This window comes from Leucoraja erinacea, chromosome 5 (genome assembly GCF_028641065.1).
Source record: "Leucoraja erinacea ecotype New England chromosome 5, Leri_hhj_1, whole genome shotgun sequence".
Classification (NCBI taxonomy): domain Eukaryota; kingdom Metazoa; phylum Chordata; class Chondrichthyes; order Rajiformes; family Rajidae; genus Leucoraja; species Leucoraja erinaceus.
This window is the reverse complement of record NC_073381.1, coordinates 51734010-51757309: the sequence shown is the minus strand read 5'-3', so window position 1 is coordinate 51757309 and position 23300 is coordinate 51734010. Positions and strand designations below refer to the sequence as shown.

The 23300-nt window shown below is 40.3% G+C and overlaps 1 protein-coding gene across 1 annotated transcript in view; it reads left to right on the top strand.

The window, feature by feature from the left end:
* cd2ap (CD2-associated protein) overlaps positions 1-23300 on the top strand; it is a 163847-nt gene that overhangs the window by 11724 nt on the left and 128823 nt on the right. Inside the window, 1 exon segment of the mRNA XM_055635595.1 lies at positions 13767-13927. Coding sequence (XP_055491570.1) covers positions 13767-13927 — 161 coding nt within the window.

The following is a 23300-nucleotide window of genomic DNA, read 5'->3' as shown; positions in this document are numbered from 1 at the left end:
AAGTTGTAACCAAGCATTTGGTTTAAAGGTGCACTGTTGATTGCAATTTTGGGCACCATTGCAGTTGTAAGTTGATGTGTTTGAGATAAGAATAGGTGCAGTTTTGCACGTTCTTTCACTTCTTCATTTTTTCATTGATTCAGCAATTTCCATTTTGGCTCGTGCAAGATTTAGGACTTTCCCCACATGAGCAAAGATTTTAAACATCGTTTCTTGATTGCCACAGCAGAGCTCTTCAGAGATTATGTGGTTCAAAGTTGTCTTTTGATATTTGTGTTTTCCTGTACTGTTTAAGTTGCAGCTGTTTCCTCTGTAGGTGGGTTGAATTTATAATGTTGAAAGCAGGTGTCAATGAATGTTGCTTTGAGCTGTGAATATCTTATGTTTTGCTCTGGAATTGTTCATTTTCCTTGATTGCACTTTATTAAAAACTTCAGCGTTGGCTGCACTTTTTTTCAGTATTGTAGAAGTTTATCCAGAGAAAATTGTAGTATCATCACACGTAGTTGTTGATTCGTGCTGTGGGAATTTTTGGTTGCTTCACAACATTGTGACCTGTATTTCATTTTAGTGCTATTTGACGTGATTGATCCATGACAAAAGTTTGGTCATTGACATTATTTGCCAACTCAATTTGTTCACTGGCAAAATGAGGTTGTATAACTGAAGAGATTTGGTTCCTCTGACCTACTTGAACCAGAATACCTTAATACACCAAATGTCAGAAATCAATGGATTTGTAATCCATCAACAGTTTGAATTCGGAATTCAACAATTGAAGATAACCAACTGAGTTTCAAGAAACAAAACACAGGCTTCATTTTAAAGGTGATTATCTGATCCAGGAGGGGATGGCAATAAGATCAACCTCAGGACTGAGGATATTGTGGATGTTAATGTTGATTCTGCCTTTTTCTTATGTAGGGAATAACCATCATTTAGAAAACAATCTGGGGTTTTGGGCATTTTGCATAATGACCAATAAAACGCTGCGTCCGGTGCGTGGAGCATGCTTATGAAAAATACGCCATTTCCCCCATAACCTACATCCTTGTATCTGGATCTGTTGTAAGATTGTAATTAGTCAGAACTTTATTACAATTTGTGATCAGCAAAGCAGTGGAAAGTGGCGGCGCCTCGCAGCAGCGGCCTCTGCAGTCCGTCTGTCTTTTTTTTCTTTTTGTACTGTTAAGTGCATGTTTTGGTTGTAGTTTATATATTATTTTTAGCTGAGTATATGTGGGGGAGGGGAGGGTGGGGGAAACTTTTAAATCTTTCCCTGTACGGGGGACCCGACCTTTCCCTGTCGGGTCTCCGTTGTCATTGGGGCCTAGCACCCTGGAGCGGCCTCCAGCCGGAACGACCTGGAGCTCCAGTCGCAGAGCCTGCAGACTCACCATCGTGGAGCTGGCCGGATTCGGAGTGTGGGGAGCTGTGGTGGCATGCGGCTGCGGCCCGACTTCGGAGCTTCGGAGGCTCCAGCTGCAGGCCCGGGGGACGGTAACATCGGGAGCTCGCAGGTTCGGAGCTCCTGCAACGGCAACTTCTCCCGCCCGAATTACAGGGATAAAAATGACCAGGAGCCGGGCCTTACATTGCCTGGCGCAGCTTTAACGGCCGCGGGACTTGCCATCGCCTGCCGGGGGATTTAACATCGGGAAAAGAATAAAGAACAGGGGAGAGACAAGACTTTACCTCCATCACAGTGAGGAGGTGTTTGGAGATTCACTGTGATGGATGTTTATGTAAATTGTGTTAATTGTGTGTCTTGGTTTGTTTTTTCTTGTTTGTATGACTGCAGAAACGTAATTTTGTTTAAACTTGGGTTCAAATAACAATAAACGTTATTCTATTCTATCTATTCTGCTATTCTAAGTGCAATCGAGCTGGTCCAGCAATTGCAACTGTATCACTGTCAGAAAACACTTATCAGCCACATGAATATTTCATACACAGTGTTGGTATTATCTAGGAAATCGTTCATTTCAAAACTAAGGATGGGGGGGGCTTTCCTGCTTGCTTTGGATTGCGGTCTGCAATCCTTTAGAAACATAGAAACATAGAAATTAGGTGCAGGATTAGGCCATTCGGCCCTTCGAGCCTGCACCGCCATTCAATATGATCATGGCTGATCATCCAACTCAGTATCCCGTACCTGCCTTCTCACCATACCCCCTGATCCCCTTAGCCACAAGGGCCACATCTAACTCCCTCTTAAATATAGCCAATGAACTGGCCTCAACTACCCTCTGTGGCAGAGAGTTCCAGAGATTCACCACTCTCTGTGTGAAAAAAGTTCTTCTCATCTCGGTTTTAAAGGAATTTACCCCTTATCCTTAAGCTGTGACCCCTTGTCCTGACTTCCCTAACATCGGGAACAATCTTCCTGCATCTAGCCTGTCCAACCCCTTAAGAATTTTGTAAGTTTCTATAAGATCCCCTCTCAATCTCCTAAATTCTAGAGAGTATAAACCAAGTCTATCCAGTCTTTCTTCATAAGACAGTCCTGACATCCCAGGAATCAGTCTGGTGAACCGTCTCTGCACTCCCTTTACACTTGCATGAGAGTGGAATTATTTGCCACAGAAGGCCGCAGAGGCAAAGTCAGTGGATATATAGATAGATTCGTGATTGGGCGTCAGAGGTTATGGGGAGCAGGCAGGAGAATGGGATTAGGAGGGAGAGATAGATCAGCCACAATTGAATGGCGGAGTAGACTTGATGGGCAGAATGGCCTAATTCATGATGTTATGATGAGAGATCAAATGGATACTTGCATGGGCACCTAGAATAGCAATTGCTACTGTGCAACTATGGGTCGTGGGAGTCTTTTAAAAATGAGATAGGGAGAGTTTAGGGCCAACATGTTGTTCGACTGAAGGGCTGGCTGATGAGCAATATTGAGGGACTGTATGGAGTGAAGGCAGGTACAGGATACTGAGTTGGATGATCAGCCATGATCATATTGAATGGTGGTGCAGGCTTCAAGGGCCGAATGGCCTACTCCTGCACCTATTTTCTGTGTTTCTATCTATGTTCCAGGGAATGGTGCTGCGATCTCTGTTATTTGTCATCTATATTAACAACTTTGAGGGTGTAGGTGGCATGCTAGTTAAGTTTCTGGTTGACACCAAAATTGCGAATATGGGAAACAGCGAAGAAGGTTGTCAAAGGATATAACAAAACTTGGATAAGTTGATGTAATGTATTTTCGGAATTTAAACCATATCAGGACTTGCACAGTAAACAAGAGGGCCCGGGTGAACAAATAAAACTGGGAATGCAGTTAAAAGGTCCCTGAAAGTGGCAATATGGGCACACAAGGTGATGAAGGTGGTGTATAACAAGCTTATTTTCATCGTATGAGTCATTGCATACAAGATTTGGAACATCTTGTAGAGGACATTGTGAGACTGTACGTTGAATGTTGTGTGCATTTCTCGATGCCATACTATAGGTTGGACCTGATTAAACTAGAAAAGATTCGCATTGAGGTTGCTGGGATTGGAGAACTTAAGGAGATATTGAAAGAGCCAAATGCAGGCAAATGGAATTAGCTCAGGAAAATGCCGTGTTAGCCAAGAACGAGTTGGGACATAGGACCTGTTTCTGTGCTATATAACTGTCTCTAACTCTTGACTTGTTATAAAGAGCTGGTTTCTGTGTGTTGGAAACTCCAGACTGGCGTTTTATACCACAGTTCCGGATGATAAAATGAGACTTTGATATTTTATATCAAAATCCATGCGTTTGCACGCCATTGCTATGCAAGTACAAAATAAGAGATATTTTGGGAAATAAAAGAATAAAATTCTCTGTAACATATTAAATGAATAACAGTTGAAGACAAGAGCCTGCAGGTGAAATCAGGTTTTCTCAAATGTAATGCATTGTGCAACAATAATGCAAGGGACCCGTTTATAACAGAAGCAACGCAAGGTGGGTATTTAAATTCATGGTAATGTCTGACACGTGCGTGGAAACTAAAGACGGTGGTGATCCCATGTGCTTGCTGCCACTGCCCATTTTGCTGTTGGAGATTGTGGGTATGAGGTGCTGTCTGAGTTCCTTTGCAAGATCCAGTGAATTTTGTGGACTCCATTCAGGATCTCTTCCAGGTGCTGAGATAAGAATGCTGTATGAATAATGTATTGTTTTTGTTCAACAATGTTAGGGACTATTTTGTTCTTTTTCTGTTTGAACTGGTTTATTTTTGTTTCAACTTTTTTTTGAGCAATGTTTAACCACATTAAAAAGAACAAAATCATTGTTTGGTTTGCAATAATAGAGACCAAAATCAAAGAAGATTGTTCTTGATTTGTTCTGTGATAGTAAATGAAAGATAAATGTATGAGCATGTGATTGAGTGCTATGCATAACCAAATATCAGTACTGCAGAGAGAAGAGATTATTCAATAAATATATTTTGTTTCTCTAAACCAAGGGACTGTGCAAAGTATATAATATAGGAAGACATTATCTTGTGGAATTGCAAGGAATAACAAAAAATGTAATACCCAATATATTGTAACAGTCAAAGCTATTTACTCTAACTTTAATAACCCTTGGAATTCCCATCCCTGTGAACATTGGAGCTTGTAGCAATATCCAGAAACAATTGATACAAAATTGCTTTTCTTCTAACTAAATACCACACATCTAAATATAAATTTGGTAAGCTGCCAATGTAGCTTGTATGTTTGTAGTGTCTGTAATGAGAGCATTTACCCAAAGTTTCTAGGAAACCAAAAAATAGTTAAGCCAAAAGAAATGAGAACAAAAGTTTGATGTGTGGAGTTTAGAATTGAGTATATTTAATGGTTTTAAACACAAAGTGCTAGAACAACTTAGCAGCTCTGGGAACATCACTGGAGTACATGGATAGGTGATGTTTCTGGATGGAACCCTTCTTCAGATCCGAATTCTGCCTAACCATGAGCCAGAAGAAGGGCCCTGACCAGAAATATTGCCTATCCATGTTTTCCAGAGATGCTGCCTGACCTGCTGGGTTACTCCCAGCCTTTGTTTGACTCAAGATTCCAGTGTCTTGTTCCTTGTGTCTCCATGCTTTATGGTTTGTTTTTCTTCATTGCCTGGTACTGTTTGAATTTTTTCAACTCTGATGTTGCTGCATCATAGATGGATAAATCTAAAATCAGAAGTTATTACCTGTACTTAGAAGATTAACAGTAACATTCAAATTTTAATAGCTTAACTATTTGTAAACTGTCAAATTGAGGCAAATGTTGAGTGCACTAGTTACACAGTGCATTCAGAAAGTATTCAGACCCCTTAACTTTTTCCACATTTAGTTACGTTACAGCCTTATTCTAAAATTGATTAAATCCATTTTTTTACCATCAATCTACACACAATACCCCATAGTAAAATAGCGAAAACAGGTGTTTAGAAATTTTTGGAAAGTAATTAAAAAGAAATAACTGAAATATCACATTTACAAAAGTATTCAGATCCTTTACTCAGTACTTTGTTGAGGCACCTTTGGCAGCGATTACAGCCTCAAGTCTTGGGTATTATGCTACAAGCTTGGCACAACTGTATTTGGGTAATTTCTCCCATTCTTCTTTGCAGATCCTCTCAAGCTCTGTCAGGTTGGATGGGGAGTGTCGATGCACAGCTATTTTCAGGTCCCTCCAGAGATGTTCGATTGGGTTCAAGGCTCTGGCTGGGCCACTCCAGGACATTCACAGACTTGTCACGAAGCCACTCCTGCGTTGTATTGGCTGTGTGCTTCGGGTCATTGTCCTGTGGGAAGGTGAACCTCCGCTCCAGTCTGAGGTCCAGAATGCTCTGGAGCAGGCTTTCATCAAGCATCTCTGCTCCATTCATCTTTCCCTCAATCCTGACTAGTCTGCTGCAGAAATTGTTTTATACCCATCCCCAGATCTGTGTCTCGCCACAATCCTGTCTCGGAGGTCTACGGCCAATTCCTTCATCTTCATGGCTTGGTTTTTGCTCTTACATGCACTGTCAAGTGTGGGTCGTTATATAGACAGTTGTGTGCCTTTCCAAATCATGTCCAATCAATTTAATTTACCACTGGTGGACTCCAGTTAAGTTGTAGAAATATCTCACGGATAATCTATGGAAACAGGATGAACCTAAGCTCAATTTTGAGTGTCATAGCAAAGTGTCTGAATACTTATGTAAATGTGATATTTCAGTTAATTATTTTTAATTACTTTGCAAAAATTTCTACACACATGTTTTTGCTTCATTCTGGTGTATTGTGTGTAGATTGATGATAAACATTTTTTTATTTAATCCATTTTAAAATAAGGCTGTAATGTACCCAAATGTGGAAAAGTGAAGGGGTCTGAATACTTTCTGAATGCACTGTAGATGCAATGCATTTGCTCATACGTGCAAGTATTGAAGATAGTGATAGGAAGATTGGCCTGTTTCAACATTGTATCTTTAAACTAAACATAGATAGAAAGATTTACAGGAATATGGACACAATATAGGTAAATAATACTAGCTCAGGGAAATAGGGAATATGTAGGCAAATGGGACCACATCCGGAAGATAGCTTGGTCAGTATGAATAAATTGGGCCAAAAGACCTGCTTCTGAGCTGTACAACCTGACTGCTGAGTTCTTGCAGTATTTAATTCTGTTCCAGTCTCTGCAGTCTCTTTTGAGTCAGAGGATAGAAGTGAGATCGACTGATTGACTAAATGGTGCCAGCACAACAACCTGGCTCTCAATATCAGTAAAATCAATGAACTAATTGTGGACTTTGGAAGAGGAAGGATGAGGACCCACAATTCTGTTTATATGAGAGAGTCAAAAACTTCAAATTCCTGGGCGCGCATATTTCCAAAGATCTTTCATGGACCCAGCGCACTGATGCAATAATAAATAAAGCGCATCAACACCTCTAGTTCCTGAGAAGATTACAGAGATTTGTTATGTCAGAGAGGATTCTCTTGAACTTCTACAGGTGCACAGTAGAGAGCATATTGTCTGGTTGCATCATGGCCTATTTCGGAAACTTGAACGCCCAGGAGCGGAAAAGACTGCAAAAGGTTGTGAACACTGCCCGGTCCATCATTGGGTTTTACGTTAACTGCATCAATGGGATTTATCGGAGTCGCTGCCTCAAAAAGGCAGTCAGCATCATCAGAGACCCACACGATACTGGACACACACTCATTTCATCCCTGCCATTGGGAAGAAAGTACAGGAGCCTGAAAACTGTAATATCCAGGTTCAGGAACACCTTCTTTCCTACAGCCATCAGGCTATTAAACACTACAACCTCAAATAAGCTCTGAACTACAATAGACAAATTATTATTATTATATCTATATTACTAAAACTCTGTTCTTGACCGGTTTTGGCTTTGTGTGCTGCGGTTTCCGAGAGTATGCCGCCACCTACGGCCGTCATTTTTGGCCACCCCCCACCCCCCCTCTCCTCTTCTGGCCTGCACTCTGCCTGAAATGCTATGAAATTGAGTTTGGTGGCCTGCACTCTGCTTGAAATGCTGTGAAATGGAATGTGGTGGCCTGCACTCTGCTCGAAATGCTCTGATATTGAATTTGGTGGCCTGCATCCTGCTCGAAATGCTATGAAACGGAATGTGGTGGCCTGCACTTTGCTTGAAATGCTATGAAACTGAATGTGGTGGCCTGCACTCTGCTTGAAATCCTATGAAATTGAATTTCGTGGCCTGCACTCTGCTTGAAATCCTATGAAATGGAATTTTGTGGCCTGCACTCTACTTTGAATGGAATTTCAAGGCATAGCTGTGAGTGAACTGCCAGCCCACCAGCCCTGAGTGACTGATCTGCCAGCCCACCAGGCCTGAGTGACTGAGGTTCCAGCCCACCGGGCCTGAGTGACTGAGCTGCCAGCCCACCAGGCCTGAGTGACTGAGCTTCCAGCCCACCGGGCCTGAGTGACTGAGCTGTTAGCCCAGGAATCCATATGGTCCACAATGTCCATACTAGCCCTCTGGAAACCTGTCCCTTCGACCATACTAGCACTCCAGAAAGCCCCCCCCCCCAACGGGTCCCACTTAGTTTAGTATAATATATTTGTGTGTGTGTATGTACTTGTGAGTATGTGTGTGTGTGTATATATATACATTGAACTTTTTTCTTTTCTCAATCATATTTTTAAAAATATATGCAGGTTTTGTTCTTGAAGAGTTTCAGGTATGATTTCTATAATATTTTTACACAATATGTTATAAACACAGGTAGAAACATGATTTGGGTCACCAAATGAAACAAAAAAGCATGGTCTATTAGTAATGTCCCTCGAGCAGAAACAAGTTTATTTTATATTGTATTGAAGCCACATATACATATATTTTTCTGAACCTGCCCTCTGAATTTCCTGTTTGTTTAATATGAAATGAGTCTTGGCTATTGGACAAGTTCACAATTTAATTATCTGTCATTTTGCTTTCAAATCAATTTAATTAAGAAATTTGGATTACCAAAGCTAATAAGCAAAACTCTAATCTCTGAATACTTTTCTTGTTGTTTCCTAACCAAATGTCACAACCTTGAAAGCTTTCGCTATCTTAAATCTTTAAAGTTTAAAAACTTTAAAACTTTTAAACCTTTAAAACATAAATGTTTTAAGACTCGCTCTAATATACAAAATAATTTTAGTGTAATATACAAAATAAGTCTTATTTAGGGTTGTTTATATTTCTAAGAAGCCGTTTGTAGAAGAGTTAAAAGGGAACCGAAGACTGAAGCATAAAAAAGTCAATTTTGGGGAGAGTAAAATACCTCCCTAAAAGATGTGTTATTAAAAATGCAAATTAATTTTTTTTGGCAAAACAACAAATTTGACATTTAATTCTGAGCACAACTTGGAGTTTTCTTTTTGTATTCTCTTCCTCTATGCAACAGATAGGATGAATGTCACATAATCATACTTTTTTCATATTTGCTTATTCCTTTTAATACCAGCTTATTTCTGTGCATTCTTTGGTGTAAAAACTGAGTTTTGAATGAATTTACTATTCCTCACATCCCTCTGCAAAGGGTCCAGGTCCACACTAAATTTCAGTGTGGAAAAACACAGCCATTGAGCAGTATCTGTAGAAACAAAAAGCAGTTAACATTTCAGGTTGTCTTTTTAACCTGAAATATTAACTGCATACTCTTTCCACTGATGCCGTGTTTTCTAAATCTCTTGTACCACTGTTCCCTTACTGGTCTTCAACCACCCGATACAGTCTGCTCTCACTTTGTCTAAGCTATTGTAACTTTGTTTTGTCCATTAAGTAAATTAATAATCTCCAAGAAAATATCCCTTGATTATTATAATTTGGACAGGATCTCAGGGGGTTTGTGCAGCACCCCTTCATCACTACCCTTCCTGTACATTGTTCTGTTACTGTGACTTATTTAAGGACTTGCACAACTGACACATCGACTTTTGTATTCTATATTGCAACAAAGTCATAATAGTAATCGATAATTGTCTGTATCTTTAAGTTGCTTTTGCTGTTATTTTCGTTAATGTGATCTTGGAGCAGCTATGAATGGGTATAAATTGGAAATTGATATTGGGTTAGGAGTTGGGGTGGTATGAATAGAGTTTGTCTGGAATTGGCAAAGCAAAGAAAATCGGCAATTGGTCTTGAATCCCTTTTATGCTTATTTTTCTTGCTTGCACTGTTTACTTTGGAATTCTGCTCATGACCTGCCTATTATCCCTTCATCTCTTGTACATTAACTGCTTGATGAGATCATTACAATGTCAATGTTCAGATTTACACTGAATTCTAGTTGCATACATTCTCCACCCCATCTTCCCCCATCCTGTGTGTTTCTGTGAGTTGATAATTCCCTAATATTGGAGATGTAGATATTTCTTCCAACCAAACTTTTGGTAAACTGAACATTTGTTCTTAAGGCCCAGCATAAGGCTGTTCCATTCCTAGTTACAAATGTTCATTTTGTCTGTCCTTGCCTTTGACATCCTTTGTGGCCTGGAGACCAGAGCATTTGCTGTATGATTATGGCTGTCTGTGTCCAACTGGGCAAATTTTCCTATCCTGCCTTCACAATCACCCTAAAATCCATGTTTAACTGCTCCAGTAAACCTCATCTGTGCCTTTGTTAGTTCTTATCCCAGTTATTTCAATTATTCTCCTGACCTGTTCTGTTAAGTGGTGTTAGTAAGCTACAGCATGTTTGTGAGTGTGTTGAGGACATCCATCCTGGCACAATTGCAGAATGCACTGAGAAGTCAAATGGCAATGCATTTGTGCCCATGGATTGGTGCCACTCCCTGAGCTGAATATACTTATTTGGCCCTCCAGCTTTATGTCTGGTGCAGCTTCAAAGTATAGGCTGTCAGGAAGCCATTGGGGAAGCCAATGGGAAATGCCTTGGCCCCTGATGGGTGTTTCTCGTGGACCATTCTGGAGTGTGAACGAGATATAAAATTTAATGTTTAGGGTATGTTCAGAAAAATTGTTAATGGTCACATGTTCTTACCTGCAGCTTGATCCTTGCCTACAGTGCTATTTTCTTTGTTTGCCATTTGTTTAGGTCTGATCTAATGCCTTTGATCATGCAGATCCCAATGTTTACATTTCTAGATTCAATTCCTTACTCTGCAACACAGATTTTTTTTCTTTGGGAGCTGGATTTAATTTTATGGAAGCTGTTAGCTGTCTCATCGATGCTGTAGTCCAATTTAAATTGGTAACAGAATAAAAAAGCCCACAATGCTCAGAGGACAATTTTATGATTTCAGTTCTTATCAAATGTCAAAGTAATCCAGAGAATTCAGCCTGAGACAAAATTGTTTAAGCCACAGTGGAGAGTAAGCCTTTTATTATATGCTTCGTTCTCATTAAAATCTTGATCTAAGACACGTTGGCCTGTATTCTACTAATTTTTAAAAACCCAACAGCAGGTGTAACCCTGCAATTTAGACTCGACGGCGGGTTTAAATCCTTGATATTTAGACTAAAGTCTAAGTTGTCTTTCTACTAATCACCAAAGCTTAGACTGACCTTAGACTATAGTCTAACTTGCCACAAAATTTAGACTCAGCAGGGGGCAGGTTTAAGGGAGGGTTAACCTCGCTACGGAGAGAAAAAATGGCCTTTCATGTTGAATTCTATAGTGTGTTGTGTCTTTTTCTTTTTTTATTTTATAGTGATATATGGTAATCAACATTTTCTCAGAAAAAATTGCTTTTAATGTCAGTTAAACAGAAGAAGGGAGAGGAAACTTTTAAAAGAGAAATTCTTTCATTGTCTATGTAGGAAATTTCCAACTAATGCATGGTGATGATGCAGGTTTATCACAGCCATCTATGTCACGTATAGTCCAGGAGGTGTCATCCCACATAACCCAATGGAGAAGAACCTATATCTCATTCCCATCAACTCCCCAGCAAGTTCATGAAACACAAAATGCTTTCTACCAGTATTGCTGCTTGATTGGGGCAATTGATTGCACACATGGCCCAATCATAACTCCAGGTGGGGACCTCACTCGGATGTTTGTCAATCGGAAGGGCAGATATTCTGTGAATGTAAATGTTAAAACCATTTTATTTCTGAGAAATATTGAATGAAATCCTTTCAAAGATTTCTGAATTCATGGTTTTACATGAGAAAATGTAGTTGTCCAAAACAAAATAAATTTGTCATAGCACCTTTTTTTCTCGATAATTGTAATTTTATCGGCTAGTAACTTTAGGAGAAATTCTTTCTGGCTGGCGTCCCTGTTTCCTTTCTGCTGTTTCTTTTTGTCAGCCATGTTGAAGTTGTCGTCTGCTCGTGCTTCTGCTATTGCATTGCACATGTGCAGTACAAGCAGACATCGTCACCATGGCAACTAAAACGCGGTCTAACTTTAGACTCAGCTCAAACCAAAGTCTAATGTTAGACTCGCCTTAGACTTTAGTCTAACTAAACCTCGCTACCAGAATCCCACATTTTTTAATAAACCGAGCGTCGAGTTTAGTCAGACGGAGCGGCAGGTTTAAGGTGAGTTTAAGGAAAGTCTAACTTTGCAATTCGTAAAGGGCCGTTGTGTTTAAGAGACACAATTTGGCAAAAAGGGAGATCCAGCCCCACCTTTGTGATATTCCACACTGAATGTACCCTTGCTGTGTTCTTCTACACTGCACTTTGGTTTATTTTACTAAATGATTCTGGAGGAGAAATAATTAGGTAGCCAAAACACTGCCTACCTTACACATTGGAAATGTTTAAATTTGGTTACTTCAGTGGCCATTACTTCACTGAAATTGCAAACTAAGGCAGGTTTAAAAAAAAATCTCCTCAGGGTGAGAAGCCCCAGGCTTTGGATTTTGTTTTTCTTAAATGAAGCTCAAACAAAACGACAAATTTGTCTTGCTTTGAAGATGTAAGTTAGAAGCAGCTTATACATGTTTTTATTTCTTACAACAATTTTACATTTTTTCTAGGAATGTTGTGAGTGTTTGAAAGTAACACTTTTATCAGTTCTGACGCATAATTGAATGTCTAAAATCTCTGTTTTCATGCTGGTACAGGGAGTTCTACTGTGCTGTTAAGGTCACATGTGAAGTACCCTATAATCTCAATTGGAATCTGATTATCAACCATGGGGAAAGGAACAAATCAATTCCATTAACCATTGTAAATACTTTTCTGGCATGTTTACTTGGGGAAAATCACTGACATACCTGTTTACATTGCACAGTTAAAATTGAAACCGCCCATTTAATGAACAACTCCCAGTCACTTAACTATGCTCTATGCTATAGTGCAGAGATGTACTTGCTGGAATAGCTGGGAGCCATATAAATTGGGGAAATGATCAGTTGCCTGATAATACAGTAAACCATTGTAAGGACCATGGGTGTCGTGGGTTGGATGCGGGGAATGGTGTCTTTTATTGCCAATTGTTCACTTTAACCGAACAAGGTGTTATCATTGTGTAAGTGTACTTGTTGGTTTTGTCTAATCACAGAGAAGGAAATGGCTTTGAACTGAGCCTGAAGCCGAACACATCCCCAGTCCGAGTGTGGCTCGGTCTGGACAGCCCACTCTCTGTTCAGTATTTTATATCAGATGCTGGGGATGTGGCGATTCCAGCGAATGTCAGTGAGCTACGAGGGATCCACAATAATGGAAATTATCTTCCCCTGGCACTGAGCCCGGTCCCAGATTGCTTGAGTCGGGATTAGCCGTTTCCTGAGAGATGTGGGTGGCTCTGAGAAGAGCGATAGGGTTCAGGTCTTCACAAGGTGTGTTTTTTAATTGTTTATGGGCAGCTGACCTGAGTTTTGCTGATTACAGCTTTGACTGGGCTTTTACCGATTTCTTGGCCATCTTCACTTTACTGCAATTGGGAATTCATTGGGTGCAGTTTGAGAGAGGCTTCTCAGGGTGAGGAGGAGTAAAAGCATTTGTTGTTCCAGATTACTTTGCTTAATTGAGATTTAATTATTACATTTCTTCCTCCTCTCCCATGTATGAATAATGTGCTGCTAAGGGCTTGTGCATGTAATTATGAGTTGGGTTAGCTGGAAATTAAATCCAGGAATAAAATGCAGGTGTGGCATCATCTTTGGGTGGAGCAATGTAGATTGTGCCATGAGAATGTTTAATTAAGAATTATAAATCCATTCGCCACTTGAGAAGAATGTTTATCAGAAGTCGGCACATTGTGTCGGTGCTGATTAACTATTTTTACCGTCACCAACTCCTTTGAGAATGATTGGTTTCAGTATGACTGACTGTATATTTTCTTTCTCTTACAGTGGAGGTTACTGTGGAATATGATTATGAAGCTGCGCATGATGATGAACTTACTCTGAGGGTTGGTGATCTCATTAAGAATGTAAGAAAACTTGAAGAAGAAGGATGGTGTGACGGAGAGTTAAATGGGAAGAGGGGAATGTTTCCTGATAATTTTGTCAAAGTGAGTAAAGATGAATCACTGATGACATCTGAGCTGATTGTAATTGTCCAAAAGCGGGTGTACAAAAAAAGAGAAAGTGCTGGAGTAATTCAGCAGGTCGTGCAGCATTTCTGGAGAACATGGATAGGTGACATTTCATGTTGACTTATTTAGTATTTTTAGAGACCCTTGGAGATATTTCTGCATTGAATATTCTTAGCATCACTTACATTATCTAATAGACTGAGAATTTTGGAGGGAACACTCTGGAGGGGGGAGGACACTTGACATGGTCTTCCTTCCACTGAGGTGGGGGGGTGGGAGGAATGCGCTAGAAAGACTTGACTTAATTATTGTCCAAATCATTACACCAGCAATGTTAAAGTACCCCGATTTATTTATTCCTTTGCCAAGTTGTCAGTGACCTTTGGGGAGCTGCACGGAACTGCACAAATGCTATCAGTGAATCCGCCAATTGATTAGCAGTCAAATATTTTTATAGAATTTCAATATTTACTCATATTCACAATGCCAGGTATCCTTGTAGAGATAATTAGTAGCCATATATATGTGATATTTTATTCCCATTTGGCTAATAAAATAAGTGGGTAACTGAAGAAGGGTCTTGACCCGAAACGTCACCTATTTCCTTCGCTCCATAGATGCTGTCTCACCCGCTGAATTTCTCCTGCATTTTTGTCTTCCTTAGCAAACAAGTGGGATGCTTTACTTATATATTGGTGAGAGCCGTCATTCAAATTTGGGGAAAGGCTACACAATTGATTTAATAATGTATTCACCAAAAACATGGTATCCCAATTCTGTGGGTTGTATGTCTTCTAACTAAAGTACAACACTAGCAGTACAACGCAATTTGCACATTTGTTAGCAATTCTGATGTGAATTGTGTACAGTAGAATGTTTGACCCTAGGGCATTGTTTAGTTTTATTTAAGGTTTGGTTTCTGTTGAAGCGAATTCACTTTGGAGAGCCATATAACGGTAGCTATTTGAGTTGTAAAAGGATCACCCCAGCAACACTAATTTTAACGCTAACATGTTTATCCTCGAATTTAAAATTTGTGTGCTATTTAATCCATTTGATTTTTCAAATACATTTTCTATGTTTTTGTTGTGAGCAAATACTTGAAAATGTGGCATTTCGTGGGAATTCTTTACATGTCAATAGTTTCAACAGAAATAAGACTATTGGGTAAAGAAGCATGGCTCAATGTCTCGGCTCTTTGGAAGTATTGGATAGAATGTTGCATGTTGGGTCAGATCTTACTGGGGCAGATCTTATATTGGTGAATATTCTTTCACATTTTTTGTCATTCCTTAATTCCCTGTTCAGTATTTTGTGCTGAAATGTGGAGTGGGAGAGAGAGGGTGAGTTGATAGCAGTGGTATTTTTGGGAGCTTGATTGATGGGCAGCATCAAATGCATATCTTAATGAGAGTTATGAACTTGGAAAGAATCTTAACTGTATGAGAAAGGAGGGTGAAATTGCAGTGAGGAAAATGAGACCAAACGCAGGTAAGATGATTTGGAGATTTCCCATTGAAGGAATATGCTTGAAGATCATCAGATGAGACTACATGAATTGAACTGCAGAATGAAAAGAAGATGATCGAGCTGAAAATTGACACACAGTGGTGGGGTAACACTGGGGCAAACAGCATATCTGTAGAACATGGATAGATGACCATTTGGGATGGGACACTTTAGAATCTGAATAACTCTAGCACCTTGTGTCTTTTTGTGTTAACCGCATCTGCAGCTCCTGGTTTCTAAATCATGAGTTCTCCAAGCTGTTCGAGATATATTAAAAACAAGTTTATGCACTCAACTTTCTGGCATTCAAAAACACTCGCAACATTACAGAAGGGAATTGAACCTAATGCAATGTTAAGTGACTCTCAATTTTGAGTAATTCATCAGGATAGGTGGAAGAAGTATCGATGGAAGAGCAGATTTGTGGTAGTGACCATGATTCAGGTAGGTTTAGTGCAGTTGTGGAAAAGGATAAATGGCCTGTCCCACTGTACGAGGTAATTCAAGGGCTCTCCGAAGTTTTAAAAAAAAACTAAAAAAACTCGTGGTAAGTATGTAGAATCTACGTCGGAGCTCGTGGATGTCTCGTAGCGGCTCGTAATGCTAACGGCAGGTACTCGGGGAAACGCGGTAACTCGTGAAGTTTTTTTCAGCACTGTGGAAAAATGTCCACTAGAGCCCTGAGTACCTACGCACGGCTATTACCTTAATTCTCCGAGTTCGAATCGGGAAACTCGGGAGAACTCTTGAATTACCTTGTACAGTGTGACAGCCCCTTAAAGATGAAATAACTGTGGAGATTCCAAATTGGGGTGAGTCTAATTTTATTCAATGTGTGCAACGTAACAAAACTATTCTATGAACAAATACTGGGTGGTCAATTGTAGCAATGAAAGGCATTCAAGGGAATGTGTTCTCAGGAAGAATTGGGGTGGACTGCCAAATCAAGAACCCCCTGGAAATCTATGTTCATTGAGGGGAAAGGCAGTCAAAAATGGAAACTTGTACGAGAGCATAATACAGTGGAAAATCTAGAATCACATAAATTGTAGGTGAGAAGTTTAAAAAGGAAATCATAATTGCATAGAAGAATAGTAAAATTGAGGAGTATAAAGATGTTTTAAATATAGACCAAGAGGATGACAGAAAAGGAGTAGAGCCAAAAAGTATTAAAGTCCAAAAATGTAACATGTGTAGACGTGGATCATGTAAATAAGATTTTGAATATTATTTTGTTGGTGTTTTCAATATTGACGTAATTCTGCTTTTTATGAAGTTTATGAATTTGTCATATTGGATAGAATACAGAACAGTCAATGTGTCAAAGGGATCATTGGAAGTTAATGTCTCAGTTGTTAAAGGAAACAGAAGGAAATCTTGAAGACTGGCTGCAATTTTTAATTATTTGTTGGCTCCAGGAAGTAGCTGGAGAATTTGCGGACTGAAAATAAAGTTGTTTAAAAAAGGAGGAAGGAGTAATCCAATTAATTATAGTTCAATTCGTTTAACTTTGGGTGGAAAATTATTGAAATCAGTTCTGTGGTATGGTATAAAATTCGATTTAAAAATATACGGTCAAAAAGGGGAGTCAGCATAGAATATTGTACCTAACTAGTGATTATGATAAATTAACAAGGCAGATTAATGACAGAACTGTCTTTGATGCAGTGTACATGGATTTTAGCAAGGTTTTTGACAAGCTCCCACGTGGCAGTCTGGCCAAAAAAGAGAACCTAATTGGCTCGGTGACAGGAAACAAAAGGCCATGGTTTTTTTTCTTTTGTGTGATTGGAATGGTGGTGTTCAATATGCTTTAGCAACGATTGCTTGCTTTTAAAATGCATCCTGGTATTTAAAGACTTAAAGGTGGTGATACATTTTCCACATGATACAAATGCTGGCTTTGTTATTGACAGTGTAGAGGATAGTTTTTTTTTTAGACTGAAGGAATAATTGTGTCAAAAGGATTCGTTACAAAGAAATATGAGAATGCATGTGGGTAGTTCCAAATGACTAGGGAATATATAATAATTGGGAGTACATTGAGGTATGGAGGAAGAAAGGCATTGTAAAATGTGTGCCCATATAGAGACATAGGACTTTGCAGGACAGTTCAATAGTGTGGTTAAAGGACTCAATTGGATTTCCCGAGCACTAAGAAATCAATGGGTTAGGCAGGTTCTGTGGAGGGAATGGACAGATGATGTTTTGGGTCAGGATAGATAGCTCTTTGGGGCAGATAGCTCTTTTTTAGACTGGCACAGACACTATTAGGCCATATGGCTACTTCATGTGATGTAACTTTTTTAGTAATGATTCTATATTTTTAATTTAATATTTAGGCTGTTTAGGATGTTGAGACATGAGTAGATCTTAAAGACTTGAGATGGTTTTTTCATTGTGGATAATTTGGTACCTTGTCCTCTCTTTTCTTTAACTTGATCGATATCTGTGATGAAATAGTCTAGAAAGAATGTATTGAAATTTCGTAATTCCAGTTTCCGTAACAATGAGATTTCTATTTGGAATACTATTCCAGATTTCTATTTCGCCTTGTTTTGGGGGGAAAAATGCTTTATGAAATCTTGATTTTTTTTGATTGATTAGTTGATTGTTGATAGATACAGGTTGGAAATAAGCCTTTCTGCCAACCAAGTCCATGCAGACCACGGATCACCCAATCTAGTGCCATGTTATTCCACTTTTGCTTCCACTCCCGATACAGTAAGGGCAATTTACCAAATCCAAATAACCAACAACGTCTTGGGGATGTGGGAAGAACCCGGAGGCAAACTCCACATAGCCAGCACCCAAGGCCAGGATCACACAAGATGGCACAGTAAAGCAGCAGCAGCTTTCCCAACAGCACCACTGTGTCACCCTTTGCTCTAATATTAAGCTTGTCCTTTTGTTTTTGTTCTGAAGTCCACCAGTAAAGGATATAATTCCTGCATTGCATTGAATCTCTTCATTATAGTAAGCAAGTAAATTACATCGCCTTGCAAGATTCTGATCCAAGTTTCGAGAACCTAGCCTGATCTTTAAGGTGTAGTTCTGCTGAGCTTGTTCAGTTTTCCTCTCCAAGAGTCACGCTGAAGTCACCTTCCCAGGTTCAAGAGGCTGGTATGGAATCAAAGGTCTATAGCAGGAACATTATTTAATCCTTTTGTACTGCAACCCATTTGAGGGTATTTTAGTTTAGTTTACTATTGTCACGTGACCCGAGGTGCAGTGAAAAGCTTTTGTTTGCGTGCTTTCCTGTCAAAGATTTCTAATCTGCCATTGCGAGGAAAGTATTCTGGTTTGTCATTCTTGGATCCAGTGGGATGGCTTGCTCTTCTCCGCTTTGATAACGCTTAGTTTTGCTTGCTTTCTGCTCCTTTTACTTCCATCTAGTCAACTTTGGCCTGAAATGGGTCATTTATTTTTCAATTGTTAATCTATCTATCTATATTACTAAAAGTCTGCTCTTGACCACTTCCTGTTCTGTATATTGATTTTGGAAAAAGTGCTGCCACTTACGGCTCTGATTTTTGGCCATCTTATTCAGAGTCCCCCTCCGCTGCGCAGGACAAGAGGATTTTTCCCTTCGACGAAAAATAAAAGAGTTATTAGTCTTTAAAAAATGTTGAGATTCTCTCTCCTGAAGGCCACGCCCCTTCGGGAGGGACTATAAAACCCGGAAGTGTGGAGGCGGTCATGGGCTGTAAAATGTAGTTTGAAAATGCAAAAGTGTGTTTTGGTTTGAAAGTGCTAAAGCTGTGTTGCCTTTTGTTTTGAAAGTGCTAAAGCGAGCTGAGTTGCTTTTGGTTTTGAAAGTGCTAAAGTGAGCTGCCTTGCCTAATTAGAGCTGCCTTGCCTTCTATATAATTAAAAGTCTAATCTTGACCACTTCCTGTTTGCGCTTTATATTGGTTTTAGAAAAAACGCTGCCACGTACGACTGTGATTTTTGGCCATCTTACTCGGAGTCCCCCTCCGCTCATCAGGTGCCGAGGAATTTTCCCATCGATTAAAAATAAAAGAGTTATCAGTGTTTAAAAAATGTTGAGATTCTCCTGTCAATCACGCCATGAAGGCCACGCCCCTTCTGTTGGGAGGTGGGGGGGGACTATAAAACCCTGAAGTGTGGGCGAGTCTCAGTCTCTGCAAGATGGGGGAGGGAGAGGTCACGACTCGCTGTCTTTAGTGGCATTGCACCCTGCTTGAAATGTTATGAAACTGCACTTGAATTTGGTGGCCTTGCACCCTGCTTGAAATAGGATTTCAAGGAATAGCCATGTCAACTGCGAGCCCACCAGCCATGAGTGAGTGAGCTGCCAGCACAACAGGCTTGAGTGACTGAGACGCCAGCCCAAGAATCCATTCGGCCAACAATGTCCATACTAGCCCTCTGGAAACCAGTCCATTCAGCGCACAACACCCATACTAGCGCTCCAGTAAGGCATCCCCCCCACTGGCCACCAATATTGGAATTGGTGAAGAGGTGGAATATTGAGTTGGGGGTGACCCACGGAGTCTAGTATTTATTAAAATTAGATTTCTGTGAATGGTATACATTCATTTTATGCGCAGGAAGGAACTGCAGATGCTGGTTTAAATTGAAGATGGCCCCAAAATGCTGGAGTAGCTCAATGGGACTGGCAGCATCGCTGAATGTGAGACCTGAAACTTCACCCATTTTGTGTCTCCAGAGATGAATTACTCGCTGAGTAATGTCCCGCTGAGTTACTCCACCATTTTGTGTTTATCCATTCATTTTAGTTCTGTTGTGAGGCAAAAACACCACATACCAAATTGGATTGTTTCATGAGTGTATGTTTGCTCTGGCTTAAGCTGAATGCTTAACATTCATTATATTTTGGACTTTAAGCTTGTTGTTTTGTTTTGTGGGAGTGTTTTCAATTTGCAGTTCTAGGTTCAAATTTTGAGTTTTGCACTTAATTGAGTGTTAAGTCAACAAATCTAGAATTGTGTAACCACTTAAACACTGAAAAGACACCAGTATCTTTTTGGTAGACAAAAGTGCTGGAGAAACTCAGCGGGTGCGGCAGCATCTACGGAGCGAAGGAAATAGGCAAAGTTTCGGGCCGAAACCCTTCTTCAGACGGGTTATCTTTTTGGTATTCCTTCTCTTCACATGTTGGCAATTAAGCAGTTTACCAAAGCAGTTCTGAATGTTTTATCGGAAAGCTCTGTGATTTCTTTAGTTTCGAGATACAGTATGGAAACATGCCCTTCAGCCAACCATGTGTACACAAATCTGTGGTCACTTGTTTGCATTCGTTCTATATTAACTCACTTTTTCACCGTCTTCCAAAACAATGCGGGCATGTTTGGAGAGGCCGATTGACCATGTAGGAGAAAATCAGAGCACATGGAGGCAACCACACGATTGCAAAAAACCATCTAAACTCCCCACAGGCAGCAGCTGCATCACTATGCCATATTCTTTTGGGATCAGAGTTTTGTAACCTGAATGTGCCGCAGGTTTTTAACTTGGCTCTGGGCTGTGTCTGATGAAGAATGCTGGATGGAATTTTTTCATGAAAGTTGAATTGAAAATCATTGTTCTAATTAATTTGTGAAAGTCTCTGAAGGATTTTCACAAGATTTTTGATTGTGACATAAACCAACTTCAGATTTTTTTTTTGCAACTGAGCAACTCAAACATTCTTCTTTAACGGCTTGCTTGCATGTTTGGGAATAAAGGCTGTTTCACTAACATTCCATATGGGGAAATGAACGGGCATTGCTCATAATACTAGAGCATGGACTAGACATTGAAAATGGTACCAAAACATGGCACCTCTTGCATGAGGGAATCAGTAGGCTATTTGTGTACAATTTGGGGATATATATGACAATGCTCTATAACCATATAACAATTACAGCACGGAAACAGGCCATCTCGGCCCTACAAGTCCGTGCCGAACAAATTTTTTTCCCCCTTAGTCCCACCTGCCTGCACTCATACCATAACCCTCCATTCCCTTCTCATCCATATGTCTATCCAATTTATTTTTAAATTATACCAATGAACCTGCCTCCACCACTTCCACTGGAAGCTCATTCCACACCGATACCACTCTCTGAGTAAAGAAGTTCCCCCTCATATTACCCCTAAACTTCTGTCCCTTAATTCTGAAGTCATGTCCTCTTGTTTGAATCTACTGGAATGTTTGTATGAAAAGATTTTCACTGTGCTTGTACTTCGAACATGTGGCAATAAAGGCACGATTGAACCATGCATAACTGGAATTTGTGATTTTATCAGAAATTAAAATAAAAATTAATGTAAAGTTCAATGCATGCCATTAGTTTTCATTTATATGAGAACACAACTCTTAGCTTGAATAAAATATTACATGCTATTAAACCATGAACATTTCTATTTTAATAACTTTATAATCTTGAATTTTATACTTGTGAATTCATAGTAGTTATCAAACATAAAACTATTGGCTTAAGTTCAAAACTTTGGCTGTGTTCAGCAAAATGATCTTCCTCGTGTTGTATGTGAGCAGAGATAACTGTGCTTGGTCTTTTTTTCTTTTCAATGATGGTGAAAAAACCCAATCATTTTTTAATGGGAGGAGATGTTAAAGGTCTTGATGTTAAAGTGGTTTACACCACCTGATAAACTTGAAACAGGATGCAGTTTATGACCCCATTTAAACTATGCTCATGGTAGAGCAAATGAATTTTTTTCTTTGATCCTAATTGTCAGCAGAATACTGTGTTGTTACTGAGCTTTTGATTTGGAAGAGCTGATGGTCATGGAAATGCGGGGCTGGAGAACGCCAGTGGAGCCGTGGGACTGGAGACCGCCACCGGAACCACGGAGGCGTGGGGCAGCGGAGCGGCTGAACACCAGCGCGCACCAAACCAGATCGGCCGACCGGAAGCACCAACAGACGGCGACGCGTACGAAAGCACCGCTGGGGATGCAGAGGTGGGTTAAAGGCCAGGTTAGAGCTAGCCCCACACAGGCTAGCGATTCCTAGCCTTTTCCTCGCCAATGTGCGCTCACTGGCAAACAAAATGGACGAACCCTGGCTAAGGATCACCTCCCACAACTGGATCAAGGACTGCAACATCCTGATCTTCACGGAAACTTGGCTCAACATCGATGTTCCTGATAGCGCCATCCAGCTAACGGGGCATCATTTACTCTGAGCGCACGGGACAACAGACTACGGTAAGACCAGAGGTGGGGGTCTGTGCATTTATGTAAATAAAGCATGGTGCACAGACTCCACCATCATCGAGAGTCACTGCTCAGCTAACCTTGAGTTCCTCTTGGTTAGATGCAGACCGTTCTATCTGCCCAGAGAGTTCACCTCCACTGTTGTGACTGTAGCCTATATCCCTCCTGATGCTAATGCCAAGCTTGCAATGAAAGAGCTGCATACTGCCATTAGCAAACAACAGACTCACAACCCCGAGGCAGCCTTCAATATTGCGGGTGACTTCAATCACTCCAACCTGAAGACTGTACTCCCCAAATTCCACCAACATGTTTCCTTCCCCACTAGAGTAGACAAGACACTGGACAAAGTTTATACAAATATGGTTGAAGCTTACAAAGTCATCCCCCTCCCCCACCTTGGTCAGTCTGATAACCTCTCATTGTTCCTGCTCCCTAAGTACTCCCCACTCATCAGATGGGTTAAACCCACTGTGAGGAGAGTTAAAGTCTGGTCAGAGGAAGCGGACTCCACACTTCAGCAGTGTTTTGGAAACACTGACTGGAAGGCGTTTGCAGCCCAGGCCACCCTTGACTCCCACACGGACATTGATTCCTACACATCCTCTGTTCTGGACTTTATTAACTCCAC